This window comes from Chlamydotis macqueenii, chromosome 3, assembly GCF_036417535.1.
Source record: "Chlamydotis macqueenii isolate bChlMac1 chromosome 3, bChlMac1.mat, whole genome shotgun sequence".
NCBI classification, from domain to species: Eukaryota; Metazoa; Chordata; class Aves; order Otidiformes; family Otididae; genus Chlamydotis; species Chlamydotis macqueenii.
Window position 1 is genome coordinate 48,854,213 of NC_141558.1, and position 21,425 is coordinate 48,875,637.

At 41.2% G+C, this 21,425-nt stretch overlaps 1 protein-coding gene across 3 annotated transcripts in view; it reads left to right on the forward strand.

The window, feature by feature from the left end:
* The window catches only part of SOBP (sine oculis binding protein homolog), a 114,986-nt gene that overhangs the window by 22,120 nt on the left and 71,441 nt on the right, over nucleotides 1-21,425 (forward strand). For all 3 annotated transcript variants that reach the window (XM_086743937.1, XM_086743938.1, XM_086743940.1), the window contains exon 4: nucleotides 671-822. In XM_086743937.1, coding sequence (XP_086600063.1) covers nucleotides 671-822 — 152 coding nt within the window. The remainder of the gene's footprint in view (nucleotides 1-670; nucleotides 823-21,425) is intronic.

A 21,425-nucleotide genomic window follows, 5' to 3' on the forward strand; every position in this document is an offset into this window, starting at 1 on the left:
CATCTTCCTTCTTGCTGGAGTCTGTGTTTCTGTGGCTGCTGTATTAACATGAAAGCTCCCTGTTTTGTGTGCTAGTCTTTGTTTCAAAACAACACTGAGAAGGGATATTTTGTGTTCCTCCTTATTTGGAAGAGGGCTCTTGTTAGAGACCTGCCTTGGTGCAGGACCTTCCTAGTGTGTTTTATCACCAGCTTGCTGAGCAGAACATCTCAGGGGCTCACTACAACAGACTGTAAGTAACAAGGGCAAAGCAGCAACACTCATTAACCCTCTAGACTTGGTTACTCATTTAATAAAGAGTTGTCCACTCTTAAACATGCTAAAAAGTTCTCGAGATTTCCAGAGCTTTTCAGCAGTGCACCATTTTTTGAGCTAATAATCTTTTCCAGCCATCTTAGAAGCTTTGCCAATTTGCCAAGCCTGGCTGGCACAGGTCACCGGCTGCCTGAGGATGAAGCTGGTGATCACAAGCATGCACGGTTCCCCTCTCAGACATTGAGGAACTTAGAAATAAGATGAGCCGGTGCTGGTTGTATCTAAGAGTAAGTGTGCAGTGAGGAAGTTAGAAATAAGATGAGCTGGTGCTGGTTGTATCTAAGAGTAAGTGTGCAGATGTCTGAGGAAGGTGTTTGCATCTCATATAAACATTGTTCTTATATTTTTGTTGTAGAAGATGATGTGTCAAATGTACAAATAATGTGTGCCTGGTGCCAGAAAGTTGGAATCAAGCGCTATTCCCTGAGTATGGGAAGTGAAGTGAAATGCTTCTGCAGCGAGAAGTGCTTTGCAGCTTGCCGAAGAGCATATTTCAAGAGAAACAAGGTAAGAGAAATAAGGAAAGATGTAACCTACGTAGATATAGCTTTAATCAGGCCCAGCCTGGGTCTCATTTAGCATCTAAGAGAAGCTCTTTTCTTTTGTTTTCTCTGTTTCACCTAGTCACTCCTCTTTCCATCTGTATTGTCTGTTGGACTGTCAGCCCTTTACTAACCTTCTTTCTTTCAGTTTCCTTCAGCTCCATGCTTGGCTTTTGTGAGAGTCAGGGAATTTAAATACTAATGAGCACTAACATAAAAGTCCAAATTGGCCTTAGCGTCTCAGAATACTTGCTGCACGTACACAACCGAGAGGAGGAATCATGGAAATAGAGTAGAGGAGGGTTGTGTATGACAAGGCCACTAAGTCCCACAGCCTTGGGATGATGGGCAGTGGGTCGATGCTTTCGGGGCCTAAGTCTGGGCCCCGTCACAATAGCTAACATCTTCCCACTGCTGCTAGTGAGCTGTAGTTTCATTCTTTTAAAGTGTATCATTACTAATAAATGATCATTGCTGCAAAATTCAGACATTATACATGTTTTAGTTTGGAGTAAGCAATGTTAGAACATCTCGAGTAGCGTGCAAACCCCTCCTACTCAATTTAAATTTAACTCTGTCTATAATTAGAATGCAATCCTAATATTGAATGTTTACAAAAATTGCTGTAATCGCTGAAGTACAGTGACTGAAAATGCCCTCTAGGTTACTTCAGCAGCTGTTTCTGTAGCAGAATGTGCAATATGTCATTTAAATAAAAGTAACAAAAGAACGCTCCCGCATTTTCAGTTGTTGAAAAAGTAACTGTCCTTTTGGTGCTTAATAGTGTGAGTCTTTAGATAGCCTTTATTGTCTTAGAAATATTTATTATTCATAAAACTCTTTACTTTTTGGTTTTCTAAGTGATGCCATTTTCCCCTCACACTACAGAACATCCAAAGCCTGTCAATTTCAAACTGAATTCAGGTCTCTAAATCTGGACTTTTACATCTGTGGTGATAACAAATAAGTACATATGGATCCTAGATTCAGGATGCAATGTTGCAGCAGATTACCCTCCTTTATAAATTTGGGTCACATCATCCTGTCAAAAAAAAAAAAAAAGGAAAAAAATGCCTGAAGGATTAGGTTGCAAAAATCAGTAGAGTGGAATTTTAGTGGCAGTCTTGGAGAATCAAGCTCATAATGTCTACTGGAGCAGACAGGCAAGTTAAAGTCACGTGAGTCTTCTGCGAGGAGTAGTGTTTACATCCGTTTTATCTAGAGAAAGTGTAGGGGAGGGAAATACATGCTCCTTAGATGCTTCTTGTTTGGAAATCAGTTCTCGTGGATGTGTATGTATAGACACACGTACCTTTATGTGCATGCAGTTCAATGTGCCTCACAGTGTGTAAGACAGTCTGGGGTGACAGGATCCAGATCACCGTTAGCTGATGCTCCCGTGACTTTCAGTCACAACTGTACGTGGGTAAGATAGTTCATAGTAATGGAGGCATTGTGAGTGATCCTAGTTAGGTGGTCCTGTGTGTCCCGCAGTGATCAGTACTAGATAATTTGGGAAACCCTGGGGAGGCAGATGAAAGAACAACCAGTTCATAGTGGTTTCACCTCTTTCATCTACAGCTTAGATCCTGAGATAGGAGGTTTAGATCCCTTATTAAATGAAAATAAATACATATTAACATAATGCATAGGTGTACTTCAGCCTTCTACTAACCCGTGAGTAGCAGGATTCAGTAATAGTTTATGACCATGAATTCAACCATGGCAATATATTAAAAAGTTCCCTTTTACCTGACTTACAGTTTATTACCTATGTGCTTTGTTGGAGGCCTCCTTGTCCTTGTAGTATGAGAAAGGATGAGTTAGAGCATCTCATTCCCTCTGGTTCCCTTTCCTACACCTCTGTTAACTTCTTCTGGAAGCTAAAAAATGCTGAATATTTCCGTCTAGAAAGCTTTCTGTATTCATTATTTTGAATATATCTAAATAACAATAGATGTTCCTAATCTTTTCATATGCCATCATATCCCAGTGAGATATCCTGTTCTTCACTAAAGAGGCTGCAAATTAACAAAATGTCATATGGGAGGACTTGGCAAAACATTACAAGATAACATATAATTGATAATGTGTTGGTTGCTACATTGGCTCCACTTCGAAGCTAAGTCAGAGAGTCAAATTTTCTTCCTCTTTGCACCTGTGGAATCTGGAACTGTGCAGGGTCTGACCCACCACGGGAAATCTGGAGCTGCCCCTTGCATGTGTATTTATGACGTTAGATGATCTGACAACAGAATATTTAGGAAATGCTGCTGTTAAATTAAGACAGGTACGGTAGAGTTCAGCAGACCCTCATGCTTTTTGTTTTGCACTTCACCTGTTAGTAATAGAACAGAGTCTTGAGGAATAAGATCAAAAGAAAAGGCTGCAACAGTTTCAGATTTAACCACTGACCTTTCGTCTGTGATTACTAGTCCAACAGCGTACCTGTCTTCTCCTGAGTCTAATGCTTATTTATGTATTTGGGAAGTTATGCCACTCTACACTTTCTCGTTTTTCAAACAGAGAAGTGAAATAGTCACGTTTCACCTGCCTTATGTATGTTTTAAACAGTGGATCTCCGCAACAATATAGTATTGTGTTACATTAAATATGTACAGCTGCTGCATTTCTGGGAGCTGATAGGACTTTGTGGTCACTTCATTTAAGGCTTGAATTTCCTAATGGATCATGTTAAGCAGTCTTCCCTCCCACCCCGAGCTAAGAAGTGCTGTAATAAGCACTTGCTTAAAATGATAGGACTGTTTAAACAGTAAAGAATAAGTCATCACTAATGTCTCAAAACGGCACTAAGTAATGCTGCAATTTGCAAATTGCCTCTGTACTCAGCACTGGTGAGGCTGCAGCTTGAATGCTGTGTGCAGTTTTGGGCCCCTCAGTACAAGAAGGACGTTGAGTTGCTGGAGCACATCCAGAGAAGGGCAACAAAGCTGCTGTGGGGTCTGGAGCACAAGTCTCATCAGGAGCAGCTGAGGGAACTGGGGTTGTTCAGAAGAGAAGAGAAGGTTGAGGGGAGACCTCACTGCTCTCTACAACTGCCTGAAAGGAGGTTGTAGGGAGATGAATGTTGGTCTCCTCCCATATAATTAGTGATAGGACAAGGGGCAATGGCCTCATGTTGCAGCAGGAGAGGTTTAGGTTGGATATTAGGAAACACTTCTGTACTGAAAGAGTGGTCAGGCACTGGAACAGGCTGCCCAAGGAAGTGGTGGAGTCACCATCCCTGGAGATGTCCAAAGAACATGTAGATGTGGCACTCCAGGACATGGTTTAGTAGGCACGGTGGTGTTAGGTTGATGGTTGGACTTGATGATCTTGGAGGTCTGTTCCAACCTCAAAGATTCTATGAAATTATCCATCCCTGAATGCCAATTCGGGATTAGGATTTTTGTCATCATCCTAATATCAAAATCCTCTCCCATACATGGGGCAAATGCACCCTGAAATGAATGATGCATGCCCACAGATTCCCAGCTGGGCGAAGGCTTGGCCTGAGAAGTGCTCCCGGAGAGCAACGAAAGTGTTCCAAAAAGCCCTAGGTTAGGTGGGCACCGACTGCTCCCAAACTCCTTCCCAGCCCTCTCCTGCAGTAGGTTTAGCAAGACCTTGCAGGCCTCAGGAGTGTTTAAACCCCGTCAGTTTGGTCGGAGGTGCGCATCAGTCCTTTCTGCCTTTTGTCCCAGTGGAGCTGTGTCCGTTAGTGCTCCAGAAGCTCAGACGCTACATGCTCTGCAGCCGTACGTAGCCAGGGTTGTTGGGATAAGAAAGTTTTAAGGAAAAGGACTTGCACAATTGTAAGTTACTTTTCTCGAAGGGATGGAAATTTTGCCCCAGATATCCTACAGTGATGACCATTTAAAATTACCTATATTAGAAACCATGCCTTGCAAGAATAGAAGTATATATATATTGAAATCATAATGCGTCTTGCACAGAGTGTAATTTTATCTAATTTAGATAGAAAGAAATGAAGGAAAAATTGGCATTTTTACCCCTTTAGGCAAAGAGTGACATGTTTAGACTATATCCAATTTAGAGAAAAACTAAAAATGCCACCGCCTCCCCCAAACAAAAATAATCCAAATCTACGTTCCTGATCCTGTTTGATCTAGTATGTGTAGTTAAGGACACGTAATGAACTGGTATATAACAAGAACCTGTTGTACCTAATAATATCAATTAAAAGGAAGTGTTGCAGGAAAAGGGAGCATTTTGTACTAATGTATGTAACTGAAGATTTAAGAGTTGGAGCTGTTCTGATGCTCCCTTCCTTAGAGACTTAATTTTATAGGCCAACTAATATAAAGGTAAGTACCAAAGAGGCACATAAGGGCAAAAAGCACTAGACCACCAAGTTTCAGAATATTAAATTTAAAGGCAGTGGTTGGATTCATAATTGGATCCAGTGAGTTTGAAGCCTGAAAAGATTAATTTTGAAATTAAGTTTATTGACTCGGTGCGTCAGAAAACAAATTTATTATGACCAAATTTCCAGACCTAGAATGAGGATTGAATTCATAGAGGTTATAGGCTCTGTTCACAGACACGTTAAGGGATAATTTGCTTGTCTTGACTAAGACATTGGAGATGAAGTGACTGCAAGGTTGTCAGCCGGTATTTTATACTTGACCTTGTTCCTATTTCACACTGCTTCCCAATCAGGAAAAAAGATGATAGATGTTTTTGTTTACAGTGCAGTCAAGTTTCATTTATGCCAGTTAACAAAAAGGCATCAGTCAAAAAGTAAAAGTAAATTGCTGTTTAGCGACAAGAATTAGTACATGGTGATGGCTCTTTTTGCCCCGTACGGGACCATGATGGGCAGCACTCTGTGTGAGTCGGTAGCGCAGACAGGCAGTGTGTTTTATGCTCTCTTACTTCCTCTGTGTAGCAAGAATGAATGTGAAGAATCAAATGGGGCTGTAAGAAGTCGTATGTGTTTATTTAGTCCTGACTTCTGTTGCATTAGAGAATTTGTGGCATTTTCAAATTATGTTCAAAGACAATGAAGTTCACAGTTCTTAGTATGCCTTGGTATTCCTACCTGAATAGTTTTTTGGTTAATTAATGTATATCACTATGTGATTAGTATGGGCATGTATATACAAACACATACTAAAAACTGAGAGTAAACAGAAGGTATCATTCCCCCAAATTATTACCAAGGGTTGTCAGAGAAATTTCTCTTGATTTCAGGCTTAATTGTGCAGCCTAACAGCGCATAAGAAACATTTAACAATCTCCTTGTTAAGTCAATGAGTAACAGCAAAAAAAAAAAAATTGTTTCTTTCTTATGTACTTGCAAAATTTAATTTGTAAAATGATCATGGAAATTCAGAAAATTGCTTAAAGCAAGCTGATGCAAATAATGCCCCGACAAAAAAAAAAAAAAAAAAAAAAGGAGCTTGGCTAGTTTTGCTGTTACGTCTTCCTTTAGAGTCTCTTTCCATAATAAGTTTTAAAGCACATGAGGCTATGAATACAAAACCTATTTCTCCTAGACATTTAACTTGCATTAATTTGGTGTTCAGAGAGGTCAGTGTAGAGCAGGTGTCCTACCTGGTTTGCATGAAGTTGTCTGTTATTTGGTTCTGCGGAGCTGTAGAGAAGTGGGATTTAATAAATGGTTCACAAAGTTGCTTTTGCTGTGGGTTTGCGTAGAATGTGCACGTGTGTTTATGTGTGCTCGTGTGTGCCTGTGCACATCTGCACGTGTGCGTACGTGTATTTGCCAGAGCAGCCAGTTAATAAGGTTTCTTGCAAATGCTTGAAGATAGAAGAGGAAAAGATGACAAACATCTCCATAGCTATGATTGCAATGTTGAGGTACGAATGAGTGCTGATGAGTGAATACAGATGAGATGCTGAGTCTGCAGAGGAAATAGTTCAAGCACAGGGCACAATTGCAAACTTCTTTGGGGAGCTATCTGGAGAAGAAGGGGAAAGGAAAATATCCTCCCTCAGAGAATGTTTTTAAAGTTTGTGGAGGGTACAAGGCCACAGACAGTGACCAGGAATCTGGAACAGACACTGAAATATTAAGCACATCCTGAGCTGATGGGTGCCATCAGTCAGAAAGGAGAAGAGCTGGCATCATTGTCTAGCTGTCATCAGCTGGCCTTTTTGCTTACTGGGTACTGAACCCAGAAATCTCATAAAAACTCCCTCTCTAAACCGGAGCTAGGATTTTTCATTATTAGAAGAGGCAAATGAAATTCCAAATTAACCTACTGAGACCGTCAGGCAGAATATTTCACTGCTCACCCACAGCAAAGCAAAAACTATTAACGCTACTAACGATGAAATGCATCAGCACCTGACTGATGCCACCAGTGACTTAATGAAGGGATCTGGCAAACCCAGCGTGCTTGTCAGTTTGCAGACTCAACGGAGATTTTACTGTCCATCTGCTGCCATTTAATACTATAAATTTGAATCAAATTCCCATTGTCTGAATTACTTGCAGGTATCCAATCCAATTAAAAGGCGTGTTCACTTTTAATTTTAACCATCACGTCACATTACATCAGTCGTGTTGCATTCTGGCTACTTTGGTTATATCAAGACAAATGTGCTAATTACAGCTTGAGAATCTGCTCCCTCTTGGACAACAGGCGTTTCATTCAAACGAAGCGGCCAGTTTGTGCGAGGTGTCCTTGCATCAGTTGTGGACAGCTTCGGTGATCGCATCTCTCCTTCTTGCCAGAAGTAGGTTTTGTTTACATACAGATGTTACAACAAAGCACAACTAGTTGCATTAGGACTTGACTAGAAATGCTTTTAAGGTTTTTGCACGTTAGGTGTATGCAGTTTAGAGCAATGATTTAGATTTAAATAGATGTTATGACACCTTGATGTTGGAGATGTGGAAGAAGTTGCTGCCTACCAGAGTGACTGAGGAAGGAAGATGGCTGGTAGCTATTTTTCTGGAGGTTACTAAGGTGCTTTACTGAAGTCTTAAATCACTTAGGATGAGTTTTTGGAGGGGAGGGGAAGACACTAAGGGAAAACCAGACATTTTGCTCCATTAAAAAGTTTGGCAAGATAGACTTCATGATCTATGTCCAGAATGTTTTTAATCACCAAGAGATTTTTTTATTAAAGAGTTTAGATGCATAATAATGATATATTCAGAAAGTGAGCACATATTATACACATGGGTGCTGAGTTTATCTCTGAACCCCTTTGGCTCCAATCTCTGTGAGCTGGGCAGTCGTTCAAACAGGTATTGCTCTTCCCTATGTTCCAGTGTCCCGGTCCAGGTTATGTTAGATTGGCCCACATTGCCTTGGCCTTGTATGAAATTATGCACCTTCCGGCTTTGTTTCCACATGATCAGCACAGAATGAGCACCGAGAACAGTCTTTATTCTCATGAAAACTTGGGTTGGGTCTCCAAAGTGAATCTAATTTGTACAGATTATATTTGATGCCACTTTTCCCTTTCCTAACGAACGCATCAATCATTAATACTAATGTGAGCTGGGCAAATAATGAAATGCATATTAAATAATATGTTTGTTCAAAAATATCATGACATTTGAATAAATTATTGCCTTAATGCATCTGTTCACTTACCAGTCAGCTCATTAACTTAGGGAAATATTGAAAAAGGAGCTTGAGTATTTTTTTCACTCTATGTATTTTTATTTAAAAACCAAAATTAAGCAAATATGGTTTTCAAAAATATGTTTGGATTTGGAACAATGTTGTGAATGACACCCTCCATACACACTCCTGGAAGGATGTATGGAGTATTTGAATTAACTGCTTCGTTTGATGGGTTGAAATTCTGCCCAGGCGGGGGACCATAGTGGGCAGCAGTAGAAAACCTGAGGGGCCCAGCTGAAGGTGGAAGGTCATTTCTAGTCCTGAAGTTTCTCAGCACACATTGCTGTTACACTTCACTAGTGGCAAAGTAATTTGTGCAGCTAAGGCAGCAGTTCAGCGGAGCTGCGGCATTTCTTGTCAGCTGATGATCTGTAATTACTCTCTTACTCTTCCAAAGAAGAGTGACTTCCCTCTCCATCACACAGAGAAATCTTGGGGTTTGATGGATGAAACTGAGTCAGACCAAGGGAGTAAATCACATTGTATATCTTTTGGCGTCTTCTAGGTGGGAAAGTTTCATGCCTTTTAGGTTTGTTTGTAAACATTTGCTGATTTATGGGAAGGCTGAAGAAACCCTTACACACATTAAAATTGAATCTGGCCTCATGAGCCTAAATGAGGCTAGGAGAGGCCAGATGGATATAACTTATAAGCTGCTGAATGAACAGGAAAACCTACTACCGGGAATTGTTAGTTAAAGTCAGCTTCTTGCCGTATATCAAGCCGTGCTTGATGCACGAGTGTTAAAGTTGCTGGAAGAACGAGGTAGATTTTATAGAGCAAAAGTCTGAAAAGGTCAAATATTTTTCCTGTAGAAAATCGTTTCTGCAATAATAAAAGACTGTTTGCTGGCCAGCTGAGGTCTGTAATTGGCTGTTCCCTGTCAAAAACCCGAGCATTTACAGCTCACCCATTTGAATTTAAATTGGGCTGAAAGTAAACATATGTTGAAAGTTGTCAGCCTGGATGCAACTTTCCATCTAAAGTAAATGTACTAATTTGTTTAATAATTTTTGGAAACAGTCATAAAGTATCTGATGATTTGAGGGTGGGGTGTACGTGTGTGTGTGTCTCTGTGTGTGTCTTCAGATGAGTTTGGTTTATTTACTCTCCTGCCTAAGAAGCAGGAGGCCAGACTCTGCCTCTGTTGCACGGAGAGGCTGGTGGAGATGCTCAGGCAGGAGACGTGGCTCCGTTGCTGTCCATTTACTTTAAAAGCAGAGCAAAGCATCTCTCTGGCTCTTTTCTGGAGAAGGATCTTCAGTGGGCTATGGTAGCCCCACACAGCTTTACCAAGGAGTGTGTGAGACCATCAAGGATTCAGCTTCCCCATTAGCACTGGCCAAATACAGTAATTTTCACTGTGTCGCATAGACAGATACAGTGGTGCTGTGTCCCATACATCTCTGGCCCTTCTGTCCCCTGGAATTTGGACTGACAAATCAAAGGGGACATCCATTGAGTTAGAAATCAAACTACAACCCAGTCTTAATTAGTCTTACTATTTTTAATTTAGCACGTAGACTTTCACAGTCAGTGCACGGTGCTACTAAATCAGGTGGAAGAGAGCTCCTAGAAATAAATATAAATCTTAAAAGCTTAATCTAGAGAGTTAGACAGAACACTGACATTTAGATATTTATGAGGAGGTAGGTTTGAATAATTTCATGGTGTAGAAGTAATAATGGTCAACTTTGGCTGTTGTCGCATGGTTCCCTCTCATGCCTCCATTTTTAGAAGTAGTTTATGGATATCAAGGCCTTGATAAGGCAACTCCCTACTGAGTTTCATCTAATGCACAGACATTAAAAGATCAGGTGGCTGTACTCTTAACTTCTGTCTTGGAAGAGAGTCACTTTATCCTAAAGAAAGGAAGGACCAGGAGCTCTGGAAGGGAAGGCTCTGAAGTACCAAGGAATAGGGTTAACCAGGAAAAAGTTTAAAAAAACGGAAAAAAAAAAAGAAGCATGGAATCACTCTGGAGGCTATTTAAGAACACCATATTAGATGCACAGATGGTACGTATACCTCTGAGCAAGGGAAAAGTAGAAAGGGGAGAGTAAATCTGGCATAGTTAAGTGAAGAAGTGCATACACTTAAAGGGACACTGTCAGCTTAAAAATCACACTTCCATTGGGAAATTTGTTACCTACTACTGTTAAAAACAACACCTAGGATTACTGTAACTGAAAGATGAGACAAAAAAACTCCCTCTTGCTTTTTGGTATGCTTCCTTTGGGCCTGATCGGATTGCATCGGCGTCAGCGGGTGACGTCCGAGTGCTTGTAATGAGCTCCGGATCAGGCCCTGTGCATATTTGCGTGTACATTGTGTACGGCTCGGTTCATTATTTTGCATGCGGTCTGTTTTCTTATTGTTTCTGTGGTTTTTCACACAGCAAGAGAGGAGAAAAAACGTTTTTTTTTTTCCAAATTGGAAGTGTGGTTGTTAAATTACGGAAATGCCAGCAGCATCCCAGGCACACTTGTACCAGAAATACCAAATGTTTGGCTTTTTTAAGACAAAACTCATCCTTCAAAAAAATTTGAAAATGCCATCAAGTCAGTTGTAACCACAGGTCCCTGAGGTAAAGTGCTGGAATAAAAGGACAAGGAAATTATCTGAAAGGTGCACGTACAAGTCACTGTGGAAGATACAGAAAAAGTGGCTTTGTAGAAACAAAAAGCCACCTTAAGTCCTCTGCACCCGTAGGCCACTCAGCTGTGACTCTGGCCCCCTCTGAAAAAGTGGAGCAGTAGTAAAATTAAATTAAATTTTCTGTGTCCATCTTCACCACAGAGGATGATGAGGAAATTCCTCTTCCAAGGACGCTTTTCACAGGAAATCAGAGTGTGGCCTTAGAGCAGAAATTGGAGTCTCTTAGGAGGAAGTTATGGAGCAACTTCAGCAGCTCGAGAGCAGTAAATCACCAGGAGCAGATGGTACTCAGCTGAGTGTTCCTGAGGAAATAAAAGTGTGAAGCAGCTGAGATATTAACAAGGATCTGCAATATATCATTAAAACCAGCAACTGTTCCTGAAAATTTTGAAGTCATTTGTACGGAGGTTTTTTAAATTTTTTTTTTGTTTTTTTTTCTTAAAAGAGATAAGAAGATTGCTTTCTTCTTGAGCACAGGAAATGAAGCTGAGCATTCCTAAGTAATTTTTATTTGATTTACTTAACAGCAGAATAAAATAACTTTCAGTTAGGCATGACTTGGCCGGTTTGTAAGATTGTAAAGAACTGCTGGGATATAATTTTTATACATAACAGCTTTTAGGCAAAGATATTTAGGTGAACATAGTTTGTTTGGACTCAGAATCACGTTTGCTGGATAAGGTGATGCGTTACTTGATGCTTATGGGTAGTTTGATGCCCTCCATGGAAACAAAGAACGCATTTTGGCACAGCAGCGTACCTTGGTCCACGTTTTCATATTAAGTTGGACATTTAAATAAGAAGCTGATTGCATTCCAAAGGACTCAAGTTTACTGCCAACACAGAAATTACTTTATAATGCTGAGGAATGTTTTTATATGTGCTACAAAAGTTTTTAATTCAATTTGCTACAGAAAAATTAATTGTTTTTAGAAAAAAAGTTGACTTTTTCAACAAAAAGCAGACACTTCGACGCACAAACCCACTCAACCAAATCCTCATTTTCTACAGTTATGCCATATGGGCAAGGAGTAACAGAGGAGTACAGAGGTTTTGCCAAGCAAACACAGTTAGTATTTATACATACACACGGACATCAGCTGAGGGAGGGAAATTAGAAGTTCTAATGGATTTGGAGTTTAGTACAGCGCTTGAAATAGCATCTCATGAAATCTTACCCTCAGATTAATTCAAATTACTTTGTATATGAACACTGTCAAGTGGCCTGAAAACAGGCTCAAGGAATAAAGTAAAGGGTGGTGGTGATAAAGAGCAGCATATCAGGTTGTGGATAGGGAAGTGCCAGAGGGACTTTTGTGAGGTAGGTCTTGTTTCATATTTCATTAATGGTCCCTGGGAGAGAACTGAGAGCAAGTTCACAAACTCTGCAGATGATACTAAACCAGGAGGAGCTGCGGATACCAGACAGGACAGAAAATAATCCTCCAGAGGAATTTGAAATAATGAAAAAACCCCAACTAAATTACTTGTACTTTGACAAAAGTGAGTTAATATGTCTAGGGGGGAAGAAAGAAGCAACCTGAAAAAAATATCTTAGTGGAGTGAGTGAAGCTGGACAAAAGGCTGAAGCTGAGGATAGGTAAGGGTAATAAGTTGGACTGTGCAGCTGTAATAGTAGTTAAATGGTCATAGCTAGGGTCTAGAATGTGGGGGTGTTGAGGTGGATAGTTGGGTAGTTGCTGAAACAAGGATAGAGCAAGGAGTGACAAGGTTTGAAGGAATTTTGGACAGGCAGGACTAAGGAATGAGCGAAGTCAAAGATGATTTAAGGAATACGAAGGTGTTAAGCCTGTGGAGAAGGAGAAGGCTGGAAAGAAGTTCATCTTTTGCAGTTTCAATGTATAATACTTTGATGTGTTAAAGCTTGGAACTGTGGCCTGAAATGAGCTGCTTTGCTTGGGATGGGCTAAGCTGGGACGAGCAAACACTGGTAAATACAGAAGCTAGCGCTGGCAGAGGGAATGCATACACCATCTTCTGTGTATTTTCTGCTCTGACTTCTGCAGAAGTGAGAGGATAGCATACTTGGATTTAGCAGGCAGTATTACTTCCCAAAATTACACTGCCCATTTTTAGACTGAACTATCACAAATAGTAGTTGAAGGCCTGAGCCGCAAGCCACTGAAATAAACAGGAGTGCTCTATCTGGAGTAGCACTTGAACTAGGCCTTAAATAGTATCATTGGAAAGATTTGATGAAACTGATGATTATTAGCAATGTATATAGCTAAGCCAAGTAAAAGAGCAATGGAAAGCAAACCTCATTCATCAGCTATATTGGCTGCCAGGGTAAGCCCCAGATGCATCCTATAACTGCATAGATTATAGGGTATTTTTCACTCCTTCCTTCAGGTATTGGCTGTTGTCAGCTGCAGTTTGCCAGACAAGATGGACAAATGGGCTGATCACTATGGCGAGACCCATCTTCCTAATCAGAGCAGTTGCACTGATGGTATAGCAAGCGTGAAGGGCTCCGTGACATAATCCAAAGCTAAATTGACGTGTCCCATTTGGTCAGCCACATACATAACTGGTGTAAGCAAGCATAGTTTTGTTTAAATCAACTGGGGCTACGTATACCAGCGGTAATTTTGGCCCAGTGTGGGACTTATAATAATTCCATTTTGTTCTTCCTGGGTCTGGAGAAGCAATAGGTTTGCTATAGTGTCACTGGAAAGGTTTTTTTTTATTATCATTAAAATGAAAATGTTTTGTCTCACTTGCAGTCATCCTCAAATCTTTCATAAAAAATTTTGGTGTTCATAATGCAGTTATCAGTGTCACCACGCTATTCTTTTGAAGTATTTTGAAAATGTCAATATTTTCTAGTATTTACTGTTGATGCAAATGTGGAAAGTGTAGAAGACTTTTTATAAAATGATTAAAGCAATATGTGAGGTTGTTTTCCATCTCACATAGTAAGGGCTGTTTTTAAAGAAGTGTCGTGTAGGACTCTAATTCATTATATCTCGACATTTCAGTGTAAAATGTAATGTGTAGCACCTTCACTATGCCTAACTTTTCCAAAGAACACAAATAGAGATACTAGGGCACGTTGCATAGTTTCTAAGATGTTTCCTGAAATTGGTTTCCTAAAGAGAGCTAATTGCAAATGTGGTTATTTTGAGCTTTTTGTTTCTTCACCCTTGAACTTAGGTTTGAATAACTCAATATAAATTGCAGAACGGAAAATGCAATAAGGTACTAACCACTAGTTTCAAAACAAAGGAAGTATTTTGGTGCCACAAATATTAGGGGCAACATTTCCACTGATGTCAGTAGGATGAGAACTGAATCCCAAGCTACCAGCCAATGGTGGCATTTCAGCAGGGAAAATGAGGAATTTGCTGTTTGTCTGTGTACTTTGTGATCTACAACTAGCATTTTCTGCTCATAAAGCTGTATAAGGTGTTTTAAATTTAACCTTATCTGTATTAAATAAAATAAAGCCCAGATCTGCCACACTTAGGCTGGCGAGCTCTTGGGTTTTTTTTCTTCGCCAGTAGCCCAGTGCAGGGAGGTAATGCTCATTTTTCCTCCTCCACCATTCTGCCTTATCCTTTCACTTGCTTTATTAAGTGCAACCTCCCTAGCCTTCGCAATACAGCTACCAGACTTCTAACCCCTCTCTGGCTACATCTTCCTACATTCCTTAACCTGCTTCTGCATTTTCACTGGTGAGGTTAGGATAAGGTATGGCATTTACTGTTCCGTGTGATGTTCTGTACTTGTGTCTTGTGTTGTCTCGTGGATGTTTTCTTAGGTTGTTTTTTTTGGTGAAAGGTACCAAGGAGATTCTCGCTTGTTTTTCCTTTGTGCCCTTAACAGGGTTTAACTTACCATCCCATTAAACAGTCATTTCTTATGTGCAGTTGTGATTACTGGAATGTAAGTTGCTATTGTTAATCATCTTTCCATTCGTACTGTTACATTAATCATGTGAGGAGACGCGGGTGTAAGTTTGGATCCAGCAGGATGACAGCTTCTTATTTGTGGTGATCCAAAATTCAACCCATGAAGCAAGGAGTGACTTTTACAAGTAATTTTCATGTTTGCCAATTTTGAGGGTGGCTCTGTGCCATTTTGCAGTACTCCATGCTAATTGTGACCTGGGTGGATTTAGGGATTTCATGAATAATACAAGAGACGCAGGAGCGGTTGGTAAAAACGGTTTTGCGCGTTGTTTGTGTCAGGGCTCAGCAATGGATTTACCCTCGAACTCAGCCACGGCTAAGAAGACATTCTGGTTTCCACGGCCTCACACTGGGCACGCAGGAGTCGTTTCAGTTTTGCACGCGCAGCTCTCTAGCTGCTCTCCCTTTGTTCCCAAATAGCGCCTGTGCTGCCGCGTATGTGTGCCTTCACGTATTCCTGCAGGAAATCCACTTTCACACCCAAGAGGAAGAAAGTCTAGCATGTTTTCTGCAAATAAATGTGTTCCTTTGGGAAGGGTGCTTGCAGAGGAGCAGAGAGGACAGTGCAGCTGTAAACATTCAACTGGGAGATAATCAGCACCCCAGCAGGAGCACCTTCCCCGCACAGCTGTACAATTCCCTTTGCTCTCTAGAAGGCACTGCACCCTACGTGCAGTTTCCAAGCTACATTTAACACAATTGCCCATCAGCACTTAGGAAGCAGTTACCACAGAAACCCAGCAGAGACCAATTAGTCACATGATTAAATTAATTAAAATAAGCCAGGGTATCTGCCATCTTGCTTCTTTCTGCTAGGCGTAGCGCATGACCCAGGCACAGCTGTAATTGGGTAGCGTTATTGTGCCTTTTAATCCCGGAATCATCTTTGTACTGTACTGGAGGTGGTCTTTGATTTTTCCTTTTCCACCAGTCTGCATAAATCCCTTCCCAGAGATCTGTGTTATTCCCTTGCTGTGGAGATGCATTATTCCTTTTCTGGAGGTCTGTGTTATTGCACAAAAACATTCTTCAGCCCCCTCAATAAGCCAAGTAGTATCAAATTTACAAAACATCAGATTTAACAACAGCGAGATTTGTTATGTTTGGTATAAGAGGATTTGGAAACATTTTCAATTGCACAGCTAAGACTTCTGGAGGTCTTTAATGACGGCTCTAACAATACGTGCCAGAGAGAGCTCTGTAATATGTATTAGCACTTGACCTGAGAATTGTAAAGCACTAAGAAAAGGCTGGATGTTGTGTCTTCATTTCCCGGGTAATACTGTTCCTGCAGTGGGGTGCGTTTAAGTGGAACAAGCTGTCTGCCTTGTAATAGTGCTTCCTGGGAAAGGCAGCCAGTTCGCTCTCCTCGCTCGTTTTTAAAACCTAGAAATGCAAAGTCATATTCTGACTGAGTAAATCAGTCCTTTGTCCTTGGTCCTCTGCCTGCCCTGATAATGGCATCCCCTGAATATCCGTGTCAGCTAGGGTTTTCTTCTGTTGTATCAGTGTCATACGTCTGCACGCGCACCAGTCATCTCTACCTGAAATGGCAGAAAACATGGAGCACTGCAATTTCCATCTCATCCAAGATTTGCTGGTGACTGCTCTGAAGTTACCTTGATCCATGGCACCAAAGGAAAAAAAAAATTAATACTATTTCTAGCCCCAGAGTAGAGAGCAGCTTGTCTCTCCAAAGCAGATTCCATACAAACAGACGTGACAAAGTAGCGTGCATAAATTACATGGCTCTGATGCATTAATTCGTGCCTAACAGAGCAAGTGGCAACAACACTACATCTACAATGGATGGGTATGAGATGGAAGAAATGAAGTCTGTGGGTTAATTTATAAATAATCAACTGTTACGGAATTTGCAAATATTATGGAAGAAAGCTAGCATGTTTTGCGCGTGCTGTATTGCTAAAGTGCCGTGCACAAACACATTTGCTAGGCTTAACTGGCTCTGACTAGCTCATCAGGAGGGATATACATGTTTGGCAGTGCTGAGGCACAGATGCTCCAATGTGAGATAGGATCTAGTCATGAAACAAGGTCTCTGTCCACCAGAGTAATGTTGGGTGACAAAAGTCAACCTCCACCAAGTTATAGCACATTTCCTGAGCAAGCCTTGTGCCGGATACAGTGCAGGACTGGTTGGATGAGGCTCTGAGCAACCTGATCTGGTTGGAGATGTCCCTGCTCCTTGCAGGGGGGTTAGACTAGATGGCCTTTAAAGGTCCCTTCCAACCCAAACCATTCTATGATTCTGTGATTATCCCAAGCTGACCAGTATCACCTACATCCACGACACATGCATACACACAAATTACAGGGCATAAATGAAAGCAGTGCTCTGAGTGTTTCCATTTTACTCATGTTTTACTTGTTAGTTGCTGCAGGCTGCTGCAGTGTGTGTAATACTCGCTGAAAAATTGCGTCTCATATAATGTTTGATCTTGCTATTTTTGCAATAAGTGAGAGTAAGAACACTGAGAAAGAAATTCTCCATGGGATCACCCAGTTTTACAATGTAGTAGTCCCGTAGAAATTGGTTGAATTACATTTCTATAAAACTGAAATAAACGAGTGGAAAATCTGGTCTGAAGATTGTAGATGCAACAGCCTCATTCTGTTGTTTCCAGAATTTAAAAATGTCCCATAAATATACTTACGAAAAAGATCACGAGATGGATGCTGTCTGTTTCATGTTTAAAGTGCTTCATCAACAAACCTGCGTACTAAGTTCTCAAAGCTTTTCTTCCTTTATAAATCAGAAGAAAACATATCTTTTTTTTTCAGTCTAGAGCAATGAAAAGTTTTGACTGCTGTTTCTTGTCATGCTACAGAAAGTAAATGTGGCTGAAAGCAAAGGACAGGCTCTTCTGTAACAGTTAAGGTGACGACAAAGGTTGAGGTGGCTGTTTTGAAGTTTCCAATATAAATAGGGAGGGAGGGGTTTTGCTTCGACGTACATGGGCTCTGTGTTCTTGATATGAGTTTGTTGGAATGGGTTTCTAGCTTTTCCCAGAAAACAGATAGGCCCCCTCAGCTTAGTGTTATGGAGGAGCAAATGGTGATGCAAGTATGGGTCCCTCTCCCAGTTACCCTTGTAAACAGGAGAGTGGGGACTGAAGTGGGTCAGTACATATCTCTGTGCCGTATCTGCATTTGAGAGTGATGTTCTGACCTCTTCCCGAAGGAGGAGACAGAGCAGTCCTGTGGGCACTGTTCTCCTCTCCGGCTAGTTGGGGAGTTCACAGGGGCACTTCTAAGGTATGGTCACTGAGGTGCTGCTGGGATGGTCACTCCAGGAGCACGCAGATTAGAGTTAGGGATTACAGAAAAGGAGAAGTACTGGGGAGTAAAGAACGTAATGTTTCAATTGTGAAGGTCTTGGGCGGCGGGAGGTCTACAAAGGACTTCAGCAGGATTCCAGGCTTCCTTTGTAAAAAGGTGAATAAATTATATTTGCCCTCCTTGGAATAAGAAAAAGGGAGGATATAAAAGTGCAAGCAATTTTGAAATAACTGTTGTGAATGAGTGTTATAAACACACCATGTGTTGCATGCCAGAAATAAATGAAAGCAAATCAAGATAGCAAAATAATTTTGGTGGAATACTTTCAGCTCACCACAACAGCCAAAGCAAAGAGTAAAGAGCCATATCATAATTATTTGATTTTCCGAGGTGTTGTGAATGCCTCATCTCTGAGGAACTGTGATGGGGCTTACAGCTGAACATCCACGTTGGGAAAAGTCAGGTCATCTTTGGCCCGTTCGTAGGCAGGCTGAACTCAATAGGAAGCCTGAGCTGAGTGGCAATAAAGTCACATTTGACCTACATGGTTTTAAACAAGAGGAATGGATAAAACATGTACTTCTGAATCATTTATGTGTGATTTTTTTTTGTGTGGTAGAGGACACATAAGGTAGTCTTCCAGCTTAAGTAAATAGTCTGATGCGTCGCATGAGAAGGAGTGCCAGGGAAAGGGAAATGCAGTGCCCTCTCAGAGACTGGGAGAAGGTAACATAGGTGAGAGGAGGATAATTTTGGGGCGTTCCATTTTGCAAGTCACTGTTGCTAGTTCAGAAAGAGCTGGTGAACCTATAGCAGTCCGATACCCAGGATTTATCTATCCCTAATCTCTCCACTCATTTGTATTCCTAAAATGGCTCTGACATGTAAGTAGTTAGGGCAGAAATAACGTTATGGAGGCCATCCAGGCGTTTCCCTGCATTGCGAGAGGGTTTGTTTAATTTAATCCTAGCCTATCCTCATGGCATTACTAGACAAAAGCATATAATAAATAGTCTGAGAGGCTGTAAGGAGGTGCTCTTCTCTTTTGATGTATTTCAATAGCTTTCCTGAACTCCTTGAAGTCCAGAAAGTTTAACAGAATACGTAAAAGTTTAGAACTAACTTCCTCAGCTTGTATACAGTATTAATGGTGTAGGCTGTGGGGTTGAATTCTGGTCATTCTCATCGGTTTGTCTCAAGTGAGTTTAATAGATTAACTATTTATTTTGGAACAGCTGTATTCACAAGTGAGCCATTGCTTTAGGCATGGACCTGTTAGTATGAAGGATGTTGCTGATATTTTTGATTAGAAACAGTGTTCAATTTTGGATAAATGTCAGGTGAGAATTATCTAACTCGAAGTGGGTGGAACACGTTTCCTGGTCAGTTGGGAGAAAGGAAGATCCAGGTGATTCCAGTTTAGGCAGATACAGCTTGTTCTGAGGCCATTTGGATTGAACTCAGTTTCCAAAGCCATATCCTCTATGGCCTGTGTTATCATTCAGGCTTTACATAAACTGGATGGAAGTAATTTTGCTGTTGCCTGTTTCTCCAAAATTCCTTTGTCTGAAGGCTCAACGCTTTTTGCTTTTCTCAGCAGCATTTCCGTTAGTCTTGATTTCCTTTGCCCATTCTTCTCTCTCTCCTGCCGCCGTCTTCCCCTTACTCCCTCAACTCTTCCTGTCTGTCGTACCTGCGCTCTGTATCTGCCCTCACCAATCCTGGCACTTCCTATGTGCCACTGAGGCTTACTGTAAACTCCACAAGAAATCAGAAGAAATTTTTTTCTAAATTCCATATAACTAAGACTTTTTTTTCCCCTGAAGCGCCACGTTGTCTTTTAACATGTATTTATATACATTCCTTATGCTAGGAAGTTATAGTAACCGTGTCCCCGTTATTCCCCTGGCATTGCCAGTAGATCCATAATATGATGGCAAAATAAAATGGCTCTGCCTCGGGAGCTGACTGCCACTGCAGGGGGCAAGGGGCAAATGCCAAATAGATAATGCTTTTATGTACATGTTTTCAAGAGATCCTTAGCAGATTTTCCCCACAATTCTGCAGCAAAAACTGATCCCTGTGAGGAGCAAAGAGTGACTCTGAGGAAAATTTCGGTTTATAGATGTGGTCTGTGGATTTCCATGCCCCTTTAGCTCTCCAGCTGTCCCCTCTGCTTCCCTCTGAGCACATGCTCTGTTCCTTTCCTTATCACAGCTCTCTGGGATCTAAATGCTGGCGACTTTGAAAGTCAAAGCTAAAACTCGGTTGGTTTCAGCAGGGAGAGAATTTTTAGCCCAGCCACTCTCATTAAGCAGATGCTCATCGCATGTTGCGGGTGGGTGTGCGTGGCTGGCTGCTGGGACAAGGCAGCCCCGCAGCAGGCTCGGTCAAGGGAGAGCATGCCAGCGAGTGCCAGAGGAGAGGCTGAGGACACTAAACCAAGATATGTCCGTGTTATTGTCTCCACCTTTCTGAGATGCTTACAGCACCACATGTTCCTCTGTCAATTCCACTTAGATTAAAAACCACAGTGTAATGTTCCTTTTTGTGCTTCCGGACGGGAAATCAGAGATGACTTAGATACCTAATGTGTATCTGAAAAGATAAGTGCTGTTTTTTTTCCCCTCCATTGAAGAGTGTTACAGAAAGAAACAGTTGTCGTGAACTATCTATGAGATGGTTCCCTTCTCCAGAGAGGTTATTACCCTTCATCTTTCATTACCTTAGGATATTTACAGGTAGCATATTCATTACCTTGAACATTCCCGCATGCTCGTACAAGCACACAGTGTACAGATGCTAGGAGACAGGCTCCTTAGCACCCAAAGACAGAGCATTCGCATCTAATGTTTTCATTTTGCTGCACCAAACTGTGGAGCTACAACATGAGCAATGTCAAACTTATTTACTCCGTGTGCAAGACACCGCGACACTGGGAGTTTCGACTGGTCCTGTTACGTGTCATGTTAAATAGCCTTTTGTCTCCATTCAGGCTTTCTCAAACAAGACAAATTATGATATTTTCCTGTTAATTTCTGTTA